Source organism: Heterodontus francisci, chromosome 7 (assembly GCF_036365525.1).
Source record: "Heterodontus francisci isolate sHetFra1 chromosome 7, sHetFra1.hap1, whole genome shotgun sequence".
Classification (NCBI taxonomy): domain Eukaryota; kingdom Metazoa; phylum Chordata; class Chondrichthyes; order Heterodontiformes; family Heterodontidae; genus Heterodontus; species Heterodontus francisci.
Genome location: NC_090377.1, coordinates 134845239 through 134860436, shown reverse-complemented (window position 1 = coordinate 134860436; position 15198 = coordinate 134845239). Strand labels below are relative to the sequence as shown.

General features: G+C 45.3%; 1 protein-coding gene across 6 annotated transcripts in view; it reads right to left on the bottom strand.

The window, feature by feature from the left end:
- The window catches only part of pcnt (pericentrin), a 402447-nt gene that overhangs the window by 75611 nt on the left and 311638 nt on the right, over positions 1-15198 (bottom strand). For all 6 annotated transcript variants that reach the window (XM_068036205.1, XM_068036207.1, XM_068036208.1 and 3 more), the window contains 3 exons: positions 12393-12495; positions 10191-10363; positions 834-1031 (listed from right to left, as the gene is read on the bottom strand). In XM_068036205.1, the coding sequence (XP_067892306.1) occupies positions 834-1031; positions 10191-10363; positions 12393-12495 (474 nt within the window). The remainder of the gene's footprint in view (positions 1-833; positions 1032-10190; positions 10364-12392; positions 12496-15198) is intronic.

Sequence of the window (15198 nt, the reverse complement as noted above, 5' to 3'; positions counted from 1 at the left end):
CATTCTAACAGTTAAGCATGCAATGCCACCCAATCCATGCTGCAGGGAAGTACAGTTTGATGGAAATGGAAGGAAAGTAATCATACGTAATTTCTGGCAAACTGCAAGTGCTGCAAACAAAGCTTACAGATTGGAGTCAGTATTACACTTGTAAATTGAAAGGGGTGTCCAGTAAGATGGGTAAAATTTACCTAATCTTTTTGAGAAACTTAGCTAATATCCAATGAAGGGGAAAATGCAACATGTGGCATTCCTTTAAGAACCCTGCATCACTCCACAAGTACTTAGTTACTCCAAGTCAGCAGATATTCTTCCCTTCCATCTGAACTCAAACCTAACCATGCGAAGTTGTAAAAATTAATTCAATAAATCTAGTAATTTGGTCTAGCACCAGAAAATTATCATAAAGGTTTCCAGATTGACATTAACAGTTCAATGATGTCCTGCCACCCCTACCTGGTCTAGCCAAGCTATGTGGTTGACTCTTCCGGCACTCGGGGCTATAAACTTCAAGCCACCCACATAACAATAACAAAAAAGTAATTAAACATTGCAATTTGGCATTTGGAATAGGAAACTGCAACTCCGAGCCATGCAGATTTGTCAAAAAGAACAGAATAGTTCTGCTCACTTAACTTCCCAAAGTAGTACCGAAGAATACAATGGCAAAAAACTCTGAATATACTCTTCGCACTTATGAAAATAATATTTGTGGACCTCACCCTTTTAAGTTGTGCAGTGTTCTGTATGTAATGGGGAGGAAGGGGCAGAGATGTTCTGCACACCTTGGCCATATGAGGCACAGGCACACCTCATAAACTTTGTAAACTTACCTCATCACCCTTGTCTGTTGCCTTGGAAAGCAGGTCCTTTAATAAATGAATTGTGTCAAGCAGTGCCTTTTTCTCTTGCTGCCATTCCTCCATCATTTTGCTCGAGACAAAGACAGGTTCGGATTCAGGGTGGAGAAAACGCCTTTCTGACAGCGCTAATACTTGACATCCTTCCTCATGCACCCTCTTCAGCAATGCCTGATGGGGGAAGAAATATCACATCAACCCCAACCACTACATGATGAACGACAATGAATGTTGGCGGCAGCCTTCAAATTCAACATTTAATGTTATAATAAATTATTGGATGAAATTGTATTATTTGAAAGTAATATAATAAAAGGTACAGTTAGTTTAATGATAACCTACATTATGTCTCTCAGGATTTTAAAATTACACCAATGCTGTAGAGGTGACCTAACATTTCTGGTGATAAATGTTTCGAATATTGGGATGTGTATTCTTTGACATGTGTAAAAACTGGCTTGTTTTTATAATTTAATTGGATCAGAAAGGTTCCAGTATTTATCATGAAATGAATGTTAAATCTCTAAAACATCTATTAAGTAAGCATGCTGTGTATACTCTTCCAGCAGACTCGTCAGAAGCCTTTTACTGCAGGAGTACACAAATATAACTGGAGCCCAATACCTGTGAGGCCATTGATAATAAAGACAGCAATTCCTGGCAGAATTCAGTTAACCTCAAAGTCAACTGGTGTGCAGACATCTGATGGCCTGAATTTATCAAACACAGAGAGCTAAAATAGCCACACTATTTCCTTATCTAGATGTTGTGTACGTGGGCTTTTAAAAACATTTGATAAAGTACCACATAATAGACTTGTTACAAAACTTGACGTCCAAGGGATTAAACAGACAGTGGCAGCGTGGAATCAAAACTGCTGAGACACACAAAGCGGAGAGTGAAACTAAAACAAGAAATGCTGGATTCACTCAGCAGGTCTGGCAGCATCTGTGGAAAGAGAAGCAGAGTTAACGTTTCGGGTCAGTGACCCTTCTTCGGAAGGGTTCCGAAGAAGGGTCACTGACCCGAAACGTTAACTCTGCTTCTCTTTCCACAGATGCTGCCAGACCTGCTGAGTGAATCCAGCATTTCTTGTTTTTGTTTCAGATTTCCAGCATCCGCAGTATTTTGCTTTTATTTTAGGAGAGTGAAACTGTTGTTTTACAGACTGGAGGACGATATAACAGGAATTAGTATTAGGACTATTGCTGTTTTTGATCTACATTAATGTCTCTGCCAGTCATGGATAAGCTGGACGAATAGCCAACAAAATCGGAACTCAGTAATGCCTTCGATGCTCCAGCCAGTGGAAAAGCCCCTGGAAAGGACAGTATTACCCCTGAAATAATCAAGAGTGCCAAGCCTGCTATACTCTCAGCACTCCATGAACTGCTTTGCCTGTGCTGGGATGAGGGAGCAGTACCACAGGACATGCGCAATACCAATATCATTACCCTCTATAAGAACAAGGGTGACCGCGGTGACTGCAACAACTACCGTGGAATCTCCCTGCTCAGCATGGTGGGGAAAGCCTTCGCTTGAGTTGTTTTAAACAGACTCCAGAAGCTGGCTGAACGTGTCTACCCTGAGGCACTGTGCGGCTTTCGAGCAGAGAGATCCACCATTGACATGCTGTTCCCCCTTCGCCAGCTACAGGAGAAATGCCACGAACGGATGCCCCTCTACGTTGCCTTCATAAATCTCACCAAAGCCTTTGACCTTGTCAGCAGACGTGGTCTCTTCAGACTACGAGCAAAGATTGGATGTCCACCAAAGCTACTAAGTATTATCAACTCATTCCATGCCAATATGAAAGGCACAATTCAGCCTCATCAGACCCCTTTCCTAACCTGAGTGGCGTGAAACAGGGCTGTGTTCTCGCACCTACTCTGTTTGGGATCTTCTTCTCACTGCTGCTCTCACATGCATTTAAGTCTTCAGAAGAAGGAATTTTCCTCCACACAAGATCAGATGGCAGTTTGTTCAACCTTGCCCATCTTAGAGCAAAGACCAAAGTACGGAAAGTCCTCATCAGGGAACTCCTCTTTGCTGATGATGCTGCATTAACATCCCACACGGAAGAGTGTCTGCAGAGACTCGACAGGATTGCGGCTGCCTGCAATGAATATGGCCTAACCATCAGCCTCAAGAAAACGAACATCATGGGACAGGACGTCAGAAATGCTCCATCCATCAATATCGGCAACCATGCTCTGGAAGGTTTTCAAGCGTTCACCTACCTAGGCTCAACTATCACCAGTAACTTGTCTTTCGATGCAGAAGTCAACAAGCGCATGGGAAAGGCATCCACTGCTATGTCCAGACTGGCCAAGAGGGTGCGGGAAAATGGTGCACTGACACAGAACACAAAAGTCCGAGTGTTTCAAGCCTGTGCCGTCAGTACCTTACTCTACGACAGTGAGGCCTGGACAATGTATGTCAGCCAAGAGCGACATCTCAACGCATTCCTTCTTTGCTGCCTCCGGAGAATCCTTGGCATCAGGTGGCAGGACAGTATCTCCAACGCAGAAGTCCTCGAGGCGGCCAACATCCTCAGCATCTACGCCCTACTGAGCCAGTGGCGCTTCAGATGGCTTGGCCATGTGAGCCGCCTGGAAGATGGCAGGATCCCCAATGACGCATTGTACAGTGGGTTCGTCACTGGTATCAGACCCACCGGCCGTCCATGTCTCCGTTTTAAAGACATCTGCAAACGCGACATGAAGTCCTGTGACACTGACCAGAAGTCATGGGAGTCAGTTGCCAGCGATCGCCAGAGCTGGCAGACAGCTAAAGAGAGACGAATTGAAGACAGTCAGCAGTTGGCAGGAAAAGAGACAGAAGTGCAAGGAGAGAGCCAACTGTATACAGCCCCGACAACCAATTTTATCTGCAGCACCTGTGGAAGAATCTGTCACTCTCGAATTGGCCTTTATAGCCACTCCAGGCGCTGCTCCGCAAACCACTGACCACCTCTAAGCGCTTACCCATTGTCTCTCGAAACAAGGAGGCCAAAGAAGAAATGATTTGGACTTGGGTATACAGACCATAATTTCAAAGTCTGCAAATGACACTAAGCTCGGAAACGTAGTAAACAGTGAGGAGGATAGTAACAGATTTCAGGAGAATGTAGACAGCTTGGTAAAATGGACAGGCTCATGGAAGATGAAATTTAATGAAGAGAACTGTGAAGTGATGCATTTTGGAAGAATGAGGAAAAGCAATATAAACAAATTCAATTTTGAAGGGGGTGCACAGAGACAGAAATTTTTGAAGGTGGCAGAACAAATTGAGAAAGTTAGGCCCCAGCTGGAGTATTGTGTCCAACTCTGGGCACCATGCTTTAAGGAGGATGTCCAGGCCTTAGCGAGGGTGCAGAGGTGATTTATTAAAATGGTACTAGGTGCTGAAACTAGAGAAACTGGGGCTGTCCTGCTTACAGCAAAGAAGGTTAAGGGAAATTTAATTGTTCAAAATCATGAATGGTTTTGATAACAGTAAATTAAAAGAAACTTATCAGTGGCAGAAGCGTGAGTAATCAGAAGTCTCAGATTTGAGGTAATTGGCAGAAAAATCAGAGGCGAGATCAGATTTTTCTTTTTATGCAGCGACTTGCTATGTTCTGAAACGCATTGCTTGAAAAGGTGGTGGAAGTAGATTCAATAATAGCTTTCAAAAGAGAATTAGATAAATAGATGAAGGGGAAAAATTTGCAGTGTTACGGGGAAAAGGCAGGGAAATGGGCCTATTTGGATAGCTCTTAAAAAGTTGCCTAATGTCCCCTTTTGTCTTGCAACATTTTATGATTCCTGTTAAAACACCAGGTATAGAAATGCATACACATCATGGGCTGAATTTTACTGGCCCCTCGACGCCGCAAGTTGTGGTGCGGGGGCCGGTAAAATTCTTTGGGGAGAGGCCCACCTCAATCCCCGACATCGAGAAGGGCCCGCCACATATTACCGGCGTCGGGGGGACCTTGGTGTGGCCACCCTCCAGCCCGCCACTCGGCGGTGGCACCCCTATTAGAATATGTAAAACTGTACTTACCTCTGCAGATTTTGCAGCCCGCTGCCTCTCCATGCACACTTCCGGATTTTACGTTGAATGGGCGGCCGTCATGTGCCGTCCCGTTCCCGAACAGAAATGCTGGCGGGCCATCAGAGGCAGAACTTTTCGCTAGTGAAGGTAAGTTTAGATATTCAGGGGTCTCACTCTGCATACTGGGAGGAGGGGGGATTACAAGGATCTCACTCTGCATACTGGAAGGGAGGAGGGGGGATTACAGGGATCTCACTCTGCATACTGTAAGGGAGGAGGGAGATGGGGATATCCAGGGGTTTCATTCTGCATACTGGAAGGGAGGAGGGAGATGGGGATATCCAGGGGTCTCACTCTGCAGACGTGTAGGGAGCCACTGCGATTTCGACCTACATAATGGTTGGCAGCTCTGTGCCATTGACTGCCTGCGTCAGTGAAGGAGCAATGGCACTCGAGTCACCTTGTGTGTGGGAAGAGTGCCAGAGACAGTAGGCACGTGAAGCTTATATGTCTTGTGGGCTTATATGTCTCGATACAGCTTGCACAATCTTTAAAATAAAAGCAAAATACTGCGGATCCTGGTCCAATCTGCACCTTCTCCTTTGTTATCTCTTGCCCAACCCCCACCTCACTTGTTTATAATCTGTGACTTTTCTAATATTTGTCAGTTCCGAAGAAGGGTCACTGACTCGAAACGTTAACTCTGCTTCTCTTTCCACAGATGCTGCCAGACCTGCTGAGTGATTCCAGCATTTCTTGTTTTTGTTGCACAATCTTTATGTGGTCATGCGGCGTCACTCTTATTGGGAGCTAAGACGGGGAATGCCATGCCATGCCACATAGCTGCTGCATGACCTGATGTACCACTCAACAGCTCTGTCAGGAACCTTTGAACAATTGAAGGAAAAGAGTTGAATGGCAACTTGAAGATGGGGATGGTTCACCCTATATTCATTGACGTGCTTGTTGACAGGATCCATATGTGCTACAGCCAAAACCAACAGGCAGATTCAGCACACAGAGGCCCCCGGACGTGAGCAGCAGCACCCAAGGAGAGCTCGCCACTACAGATCGCCACGCATCTACATACATGCAGATGTCAGAGTGCCAGTGTCAGAGGCGATTGCGGATGTCGAGAGAGGCAGTGACACATCTCTATGCCCTGCTGAATGACATGCAGTCCAGGGGCTTCGGGGGACATCCTATGCCTGTGGCCCTCAAAGTGACAGCGTCTCTCAATTTTTACACCTCTGCATCATTTCAGGGGTCCACCAGAAACCTTTGTAGGGTCACAGAGTCAGCAGTGCACCGCTGCATCAGAGAGATCACTGATGCCCTATTCCAGAGGGCAGGTGATTATATCCGCTTCACGACGGACCCTGAAAGCCAAGCCCAGAGGGCCACCGGTTTTGGCTCTACTGCGGCCGCAAGGGGTCATAGATTGCACCCATGTGGTCATCAGGGCTCCAGCCGGGCGACCAGCTGAATACGTAAACCGTAAGGGCTTCCATTCAATCAATGTGCAACTCATATGTGATCACCGGAAATGATTCATGCAAATCTGTGCCCGCTTTCCAGGAAGCTGCCATGATGCCTTCATCCTGCGCCAGTCACAGCTGCCGTTGTTGTTCACTGAACTGGCTCAGATGGAGGGGTGGCGTCTTGGAGACAAGGGCCACCCCTTGCATACATGAATCCTGGCACCAGCGAGAAACCCCACCAATGATGCAGAGGAGAGGTACAACGCCAGCCATGGAGCTGCAAGAGCCACCAGTGAGCATGCTGAAAATGCAATTCCGCTGCCTGGATAGATCGGGTGGTGCCCTGCAGTACGAGCCCGAAAGGAAAGCTTGCATCGTTGCTGTCTGCTGTGCTCTGCACAATTGCACATTCAATAGGGGGGATGCCTTGCAGGATGAGGAGAGACATGAGCAGGACTCATCCTCGGATGATGATGCCGCTGAGGACTTACAGCAGGAAGGACAAAGAGCATCCAGGCACCGCATGCAGGGCGAGCAGCGAGCTAGGGATACACAGCAGAGCCTCATTGATCAATGGGTGGAGAAATAGCAGATGGAGTTTAATCCGGACAAATGTGAGGTAATGCATTTTGGCAGGTCTAATACAGGTGGGAAGTATACAGTAAATGGCAGAACCCTTAGGAGTATTGACAGGCAGAGAGATCTGGGCAAACAGGTCCACAGATCACTGAAAGTGACAACGCAGGTGGATAAGGTAGTCAAGAAGGCATACAGCATGCTTGCCTTCATCGGTCGGGGCATAGAGTATAAAAATTGGCAAGTCATGCTGCAGCTATACAGAACCTTAGTTAGGCCACACTTGGAATATTGTGTACAATTCGGGTTGCCACACTACCAGAAGGATGTGGAGGCTTTGGAGAAGGTACAGAAGAGGTTTACCAGGATGTTGCCTGGGCTGGAGGGTATTAGCTATGAGGAGAGGTTGGATAAACTAGGATTGTTTTCACTGGAACGACGGAGGTGGAGGGGCAATATGATAGAGGTTTACAAAGTGATGAGCGGCATGGACAGAGTGGATAGTCAGAAGCTTTTTCCCAGGGTGGAAGAGTCAGTTACTAGGGGACATAGGTTTTAGGTGCAAGGGGCAAAGTTTAGAGGGGATGTGCGAGGCAAGTTTTTTTTTTTACACAGAGGGTGGTGAGTGCCTGGAACTTGCTGCCGGGGGAGGTGGTGGAAGCAGGTACGATAGCGACGTTTAAGAGACATCTTGACAAAGACATGAATAGGATGAGAATAGAGGGTTACGGACCCCGGAAGTGCAGAAGGTTTTAGTTTAGACAGGCATCAAGGAGGGCGCAGGCTTGGAGGGCCGAATGGCCTGTTCCTTTGCTGTACTGTTCTTTTGTTCTTTGTCCTCCACGCCATAGGAACACAGTGGGCTCTGCAAACCACACAGCACCCTTGCTCACCTGTTGAGCAGCAGTCCGCATCTGCGACATCTTTGCGTCCACCATTACTGTCAGCAGAATACTGAGCCATTGTCCGTATTACTGCATCCATGGAGACACACGAGTGATACAGGCATGGCAATGATGTTATTCCATACATTGGCAGTTCTGAAAGGCCAATGATGTAATTGGGAGGAGCCACAATCAGCACATGCTCGCACACTTCATTCACACAATAAAAGCAACGCACATGTTAGTGAAGACAATTTTGTTTTCGGCCTTTCTGCATTGTTATGTCACTCATGCAGATCTATTTGTGTCACGGTGGCTTTTTGGAAATGCTTGCGGATGCTCCAATGTGGTGCCACTTCTGCGCTAGCAGCCTGACTGTAGGAGGGCTACTGATATGATGGACCTTTGGCTGTGGATAACTTTGGCGGTTGTACCCTGTGCGCATGAGGCCTAGAGGGCCCCGGCTGGCTGGGAGAGTGATCGTTCATCCCCTTCTGACATTGGACCCTTTAGGTCGGATGACCCCACCTCCTCTGCCATCTCCAGCCAGGCTGCCTTGTTCAGGCGGGAGAGCCTCCGCTTACCATCGCTGGTGAAAAGAACCTCCCTCCTTGCCTGCACAGCCTGGAGGAGAGTGGCCAGGGAGGCTTCACTGAACTGTGGGGCCACCCGAGAGTACCTCTCTGCCATCCTCGACCTTTGGTGTGGTCCTTTAAATGCAAAGGCGACTCCACCATGTAACTGCTCTAACTTCTGGCTGCAAGGTTGGTCTTGCACATGTTTGAAAACCAATGCAGGACTAGTGAGGAAATCTGTGCTGTTGTCATGGTTTTTCAACTATTACACATCGACACATGTTCACGAACACTTTGCTTCTGCAGCAGCTGATCATAGTTATTGGTGTAATATTTCTAACTGGCAAAGCAGCTAGAATATAAACATATTTTTCTGCTTTCTTACAAAGATAATTTAATTACAGTTACATGTCTTTTCACATAACAGCAGAGAAATGAATACAGATTTCAAATGCATTTTAGTCTGCAGCTTTTCACACTCAGATGATTAGAAGCCAATAGTATGTAAATATTCTTCAATTTATTTCTGTTGTGTATTTGCCTTTTATGATACATTTAAGTCTCACGTCCTGGAATGAACAAAATTAAAATTATTCACCCAGGTGTTGCACGCCTACAAGAAGCAATGTAACACTTGAGTGGAAGAAGAGGATCACAACATCACAGGACACTGGGACACAGCAGGGTAAATATGTGGCAGCAAAGCAGAAAGTGCGGGGAAACTCAGCAGGTCAGGCAGCATCTATGGAGAGAGAAGCAGAGTTAACTTTCAGATCTGTGACTAAGTTCACAGACCTGAAAGTTAACTCTGCGTCTCTCTCCACAGGTGCTGCCTGACCTGCTGAGTTTCTCCAGCACTTTCTGCTTTGCTGCCAGATTGACAGCAGCCCCACTCTTCAACAGTGAGGTAGGCATTTCTTCGACAGCTGTCAGGAAGCAGGTGTTGGGCACTTTAAATAGGGCCCCAGCACCTGCTACACAGCTGTCAAAAGGTTCCTCACTGCACTGGATGTCCCACCTCTCCTCACGTAATATTGGGGGGGGGGGGGGGGGGGTGGTGGAGAAGGGCGACGCATTGCAGTGATGCGTAATATCGCAGGGGCTCAGTGGTGGCTGCGGAATGTAGGCATCCTACCGAGCTCAGAGCACACCGCCGCACAGCGCAGTGCAGTGCGCAAATAAAATTCAGGCCCATATGTGAAACATTAGCTAGGTCTATGCAACACACAATTTGCAAATCTCAGGATCTGACTCTTGGCAAGAAGACAGGAAATTTCAGGGGGTTTTCTTCCAAACTTTGGAAACAAATCAATTGTTTCAATCCCCACCATCCCAACAAAAATTCCAAAAATAAATCAAGAGTCGAGGAATTGATTTTAATGACCATTAAAACATTTTTTAGTACTTTGTTTTGTGAGGATTGTTCTAGGGAGTGAAACTCTTCCCATTTTGGCTACTGAATGTCACCATCAGCACTTCCAAGTGAAAGACAAATTGAGATGATGTTCTGAAGATGACTGTCTTAAGAGGAAAGCAAAGATTCTGTGCATGGGATGAGGAGTGTTCACTGCCAGCATGAAAAGGAACCAAAAAAATTCAATGAGAGCTGTATTGATATGATTGAGAAGGAAAAATCACATCAACTCTAATAAAAGTACTTCCAGTGGACTACATCTATTAATTTCTAATAAATTTTACCTGACAACAAATCTGCATATTTTAGCACTCCAACATGTGCATTCCTACAGTTGTAAAGTTAAATTAAACACAGACCTGTAGCTGTCGAGAAGGCACTTCCTCTTCACACGGATTCTGCTCCCTTGCATGACTGTCCACATCAACCAATGCAATTCCACGATGTCGAAGATACTCCACAAAACTATTGTCCAGTCGTTCTGTTGTTTCAAGCTCCTGATGTAGTTTCGCTCCTAGATCCAAACTTGCATCTGTGGAAGGAAATTTAAGATATGCTTTTGTCCCCCCATTATTCATATCGAGTCTACAATTTTATTATTTCCCAGCCCATCCAATTCTTACTGAGATTGCGGAAGGGTATTTACCAGCAAAGAATTAAGTTGTTGACTGCATACCATTTAAAGTTAAAAAAAAAACAAGACAATTAATCCAAAGCTAAAGGCCTAGATTACAGCCATCATGACATCTGCAGAATTCTGACAATTGTAGATAGGTACAAAAACAATGAGCCAGATTTTTTGACTGAAATTCCAAGCATATTTTTTGGCATTAGAAATTTGAGTTTTGCTGGAAAAAAAAGACATGCTTTTGAAACATTTTGTCTTGCACTCATCAGGCCCTACATAAGAATGCCAAATTTCCTGTGGGATCGTGGCTACCCCAATCAGATCATTGCTCGTTGTGTATCGTGCATACTCAGCAATGGGCCTAACGCCGTCATGTTCGGACCTGAAAAGTGCCCAGTCTACCTCAAATTACCCTGAAGGGTAAGGTATCTCAAAAATGTGAGTAACAGGTAAAGCTAGCTGTTTCACACTGCTACTATGCAATAGTAACACAAGTGGTATTTTCCACCAACAGGATGCTGCTGTCAAGCCAAAAAGAACTTCTGCCTACTAGACAAATGAGTAATGTGGTATATGAATTCCAGTGCTGGTGCAATGCCATGTACACAAGATGTGTGGCCCAATAACTGGTGTAGCCTATCAAACAGCACGTCCCTTCGGCAGTTCGCCATAGGCAGAGTACTGACTGTACTCAACCAGTCTGTCCTTGCAAAACTCAGAGCACAATGTCTAACGTTAGATGTGACTCTGTGATTGGACAGCACTTACTGAACAATCCTGAGTGTACTAAGAATTACACTAACGATTTAAGATTATCAGTCAGGTTTGCAATGTGGCTCACTTACGCCTGCTGGAAGCTACATATATTCATACACAAGGACCTGTCCTCTGCAGGCAAAAGGAACATGTCCAGGCGTTGAGCCTTTTTTGAATTTAACAAAAGTTTGGGGACAGTAGTTCCCTGTTGCATTCTCCATGGCAACACCTTAACCAGATTTGACTTGCTAACAAATCAGCACCCTTTTCCCATGCAGTATAACTGGTTGCTCCCTTTGAAATTTGGCACTCTTGCATCTGTCCTCATGAATGCAAGACGAGAAGCTTCAATAGCATGTCTCTTTTTTCAGCAATACTCAAGTTCTGTATTACCAAGCGAAAATTTGAGTTTCTTATTCTTCACAGAACAGAAAGCATTCGCTCAATGTTCTAAAAACATCTTGAAGAATAGAAGAGACAGACAAGTCATGAAAAAACATGCTTCGTCACAGATAGCCAACCCTACGATATTGGAACTTATCCAACCATGGGCACAATTCTCTCTCTACAAACACATTAAAGGATGAGCAATCTATTCACATTTAATCTGCATCCTAAGAATAAATCACACTGAAAAATGGTCATCAGATAAATTCCTGGGTAAGGTCATCTGCATCCCAAGTAGCCTACTGCAGTCCTTAACATTCTTTGGTCCAGCACACTAAGAACAGGAAAAACAGCTTGAGGGTTTCAACTTGAGTATTGTTTCCAAAAAGTGTTGAAGTACAGAAATCACTTAAGTCCCTCCTGTTAGTATATATCTTTGAATGCATTCTATGGCCACTGATGAATTTCTTTTTAACATTTACATTAAGCTGAATAGCTGCCTCAAACTCTGAAACTAGATGGTGACCCTGGACTCAAAAGTGGGGATGTCACACTTCCTGAATGAAACCTACTTAGGCAATGGAGGTAGGGGAGATAATGTAGCTATCAAAGACCAGTTCGCTTTTCATGCTTCCTTTCCATTTGGATGTCAGCCTTGTGCATGGAGTATGAACATGCTCTTACTTTAATAAGAGCAGATGAGGAATAACAACTGCTTCCAATATAGAGTACGAATTGTTGGTGGGAATGGGGAAAATGTTCTATTTTGTGTTCTTTATGGTATACTTACTGCTGCCATAGCCATCGCTTATCCAGTCAGGGATTGATACTGTTGATGCCCTATCTTCCTGCAAGGCTGTCAGTGTAAGTTCTACTTTTGCATCATTTTGCACCTATGGAGATAAAACACAAACCATGAAGAATGTCTCTCTTTCATCTTCAAAAATGTGACAGTTTATTAATCCTAATTTTAAAAGCATTAAAAGTGATTTCTGCCACAATAGCTGAGGGACTGAACAGAAGGAGAAAAACCACCATCACAACATAAACTTGACTCACAGGTAATACATTACACTTTAGAATCATCGAAATTTCAGCCCTCATACCCGGACTGGTGTTAGAACCCCCACTGCAGCGATTTAGTCTTATCCCATTTCCCAGCTCTGTCCTGGTATGTTTTAATATCTGTTCAGTTTAAAGGAGTAGTATCAAGAACAAAGAACAAAGAAAATTACAGCACAGGAACAGGCCCTTTGGCCCTCCAAGCCTACGCCGATCCAAATCCTCTATCTAAACCGGTTGCCTATTTTCTAAGGGTCTGTATCGCTTTACTTCCTGCCCATTCATGTATCTGTCTAGATACATCTTAAAAGACGCTATCGTGCCCGCGTCTACCACCTCCGCTGGCAATGCGTTCCAGGCACCCACCACCCTCTGCGTGAAGAACTTTCCACGCATATCCCCCCTAAACTTCTCCCCTCTCACTTTGAACTCGTGTCCCCTTGTAATTGAATCCCCCACTCTGGGAAAAAGCTTCTTGCTATCCACCCTGTCTATACCTCTCATGATTTTGTACACCTCAATCAGGTCCCCCCTCAACCTCCGTCTTTCTAATGAAAATAATCCTAATCTACTCAACCTCTCTTCATGGCTAGCGCCCTCCATACCAGGCAACATCCTGGTGAATCTCCTCTGCACCCTCTCCAAAGCATCCACATCCTTTTGGTAATGTGGCGACCAGAACTGCACGCAGTATTCCAAATGTGGCCGAACCAAAGTCCTATAAAACTGTACCATGACCTGCCAACTCTTGTACTCAATACCCCGTCCGATGAAGGAAAACATGCCGTATGCCTTCTTGACCACTCTATTGACCTGCGTTGCCACCTTCAGGGAACAATGGACCTGAACACCCAAATCTCTCTGTACATCAATTTTCCCCAGGACTTTTCCATTTACTGTGTAGTTCACTCTTGAATTGGATCTTCCAAAATGCATCACCTCGCATTTGCCTGATTGAACTCCATCTGCGATTTCTCTGCCCAACTCTCCAGTCTATCTATATTCTGCTGTATTCTCTGACAGTCCCCTTCACTATCTGCTACTCCACCAATTTTAGTGTCGTCTGCAAACTTGCTAATCAGACCACCTATACTTTCCTCCAAATCATTTATGTATATCACAAACAACAGTGGTCCCAGCACGGATCCCTGTGGAACACCACTGGTCACACGTCTCCATTTTGAGAAACACCCTTCCACTGCTACTCTGTCTCCTGTTGCCCAGCCAGTTCTTTATCCATCTTGCTAGTACAACTTGGACCCCATGCGCCTTCACTTTCTCCATCAGCCTACCATGGGGAACCTTATCAAACGCCTTACTGAAGTCCATGTATACGACATCTATAGCCCTTCCCTCATCAATCAACTTTGTCACTTCCTCAAAGAATTCTATTAAGTTGGTAAGACATGACCTTCCCTGCACAAAACCATGTTGCCCATCACTGATAAGCCCATTTTCTTCCAGATGGGAATAGATCCTATCCCTCAGTATCTTCTCCAGCAGCTTCCCTACCACTGACGTCAGGCTCACCAGTCTATAATTACCTGGATTATCCCTGCTACCCTTCTTAAACAAGGGGACAACATTAGCAATTCTCCAGTCCTCCGGGACCTCACCCGTGTTTAAGCATGTTGCAAAGATATCTGTTAAGGCCCCAACTATTTCCTCTCTCGCTTCCCACAGTAACCTGGGATAGATCCCATCCGGACCTGGGGACTTGTCCACCTTAATGCCTTTTAGAATACCCAACACTTCCTCCCTCCTTATGCCGACTTGACCTAGAGTAATCAAACATCTGTCCCTAACCTCAACATCCGTCATGTCCCTCTCCTCGGTGAATACCGATGCAAAGTACTCGTTTAGAATCTCACCCATTTTCTCTGACTCCACGCATAACTTTCCTCCTTTGTCCTTGAGTGGGCCAATCCTTTCTCTAGTCACCCTCTTGCTCCTTATATATGAATAAAAGGCTTTGGGATTTTCCTTAACCCTGTTTGCTAAAGATATTTCATGACCCCTTTTAGCCCTCTTAATTCCTCGTTTCAGATTGCGCCTACAATCCCGATATTCTTTCAAAGCTTCGTCTTTCTTCAGCCGCCTAGACCTTATGTATGCTTCCTTTTTCCTCTTAGCTAGTCTCACAATTTCACCTGTCATCCATGGTTCCCTAATCTTGCCATTTCTACCCCTCATTTTCACAGGAACATGTCTCTCCTGCACGCTAATCAACCTCTCTTTAAAAGCCTCCCACATATCAAATGTGGATTTACCTTCAAACAGCTGCTCCCAATCTACATTCCCCAGCTCCTGCCGAATTTTGGTATAGTTGGCCTTCCCCCAATTTAGCACTCTTCCTTTAGGACCACTCTCGTCTTTGTCCATGAGTATTCTAAAACTTACGGAATTGTGATCACTATTCCCAAAGTAGTCCCCTACTGAAACGTCAACCACCTGGCCCGGCTCATTCCCCAACACCAGGTCCAGTATGGCCACTTCCCGAGTTGGACTATTTACATACTGCTCTAGAAAACCCT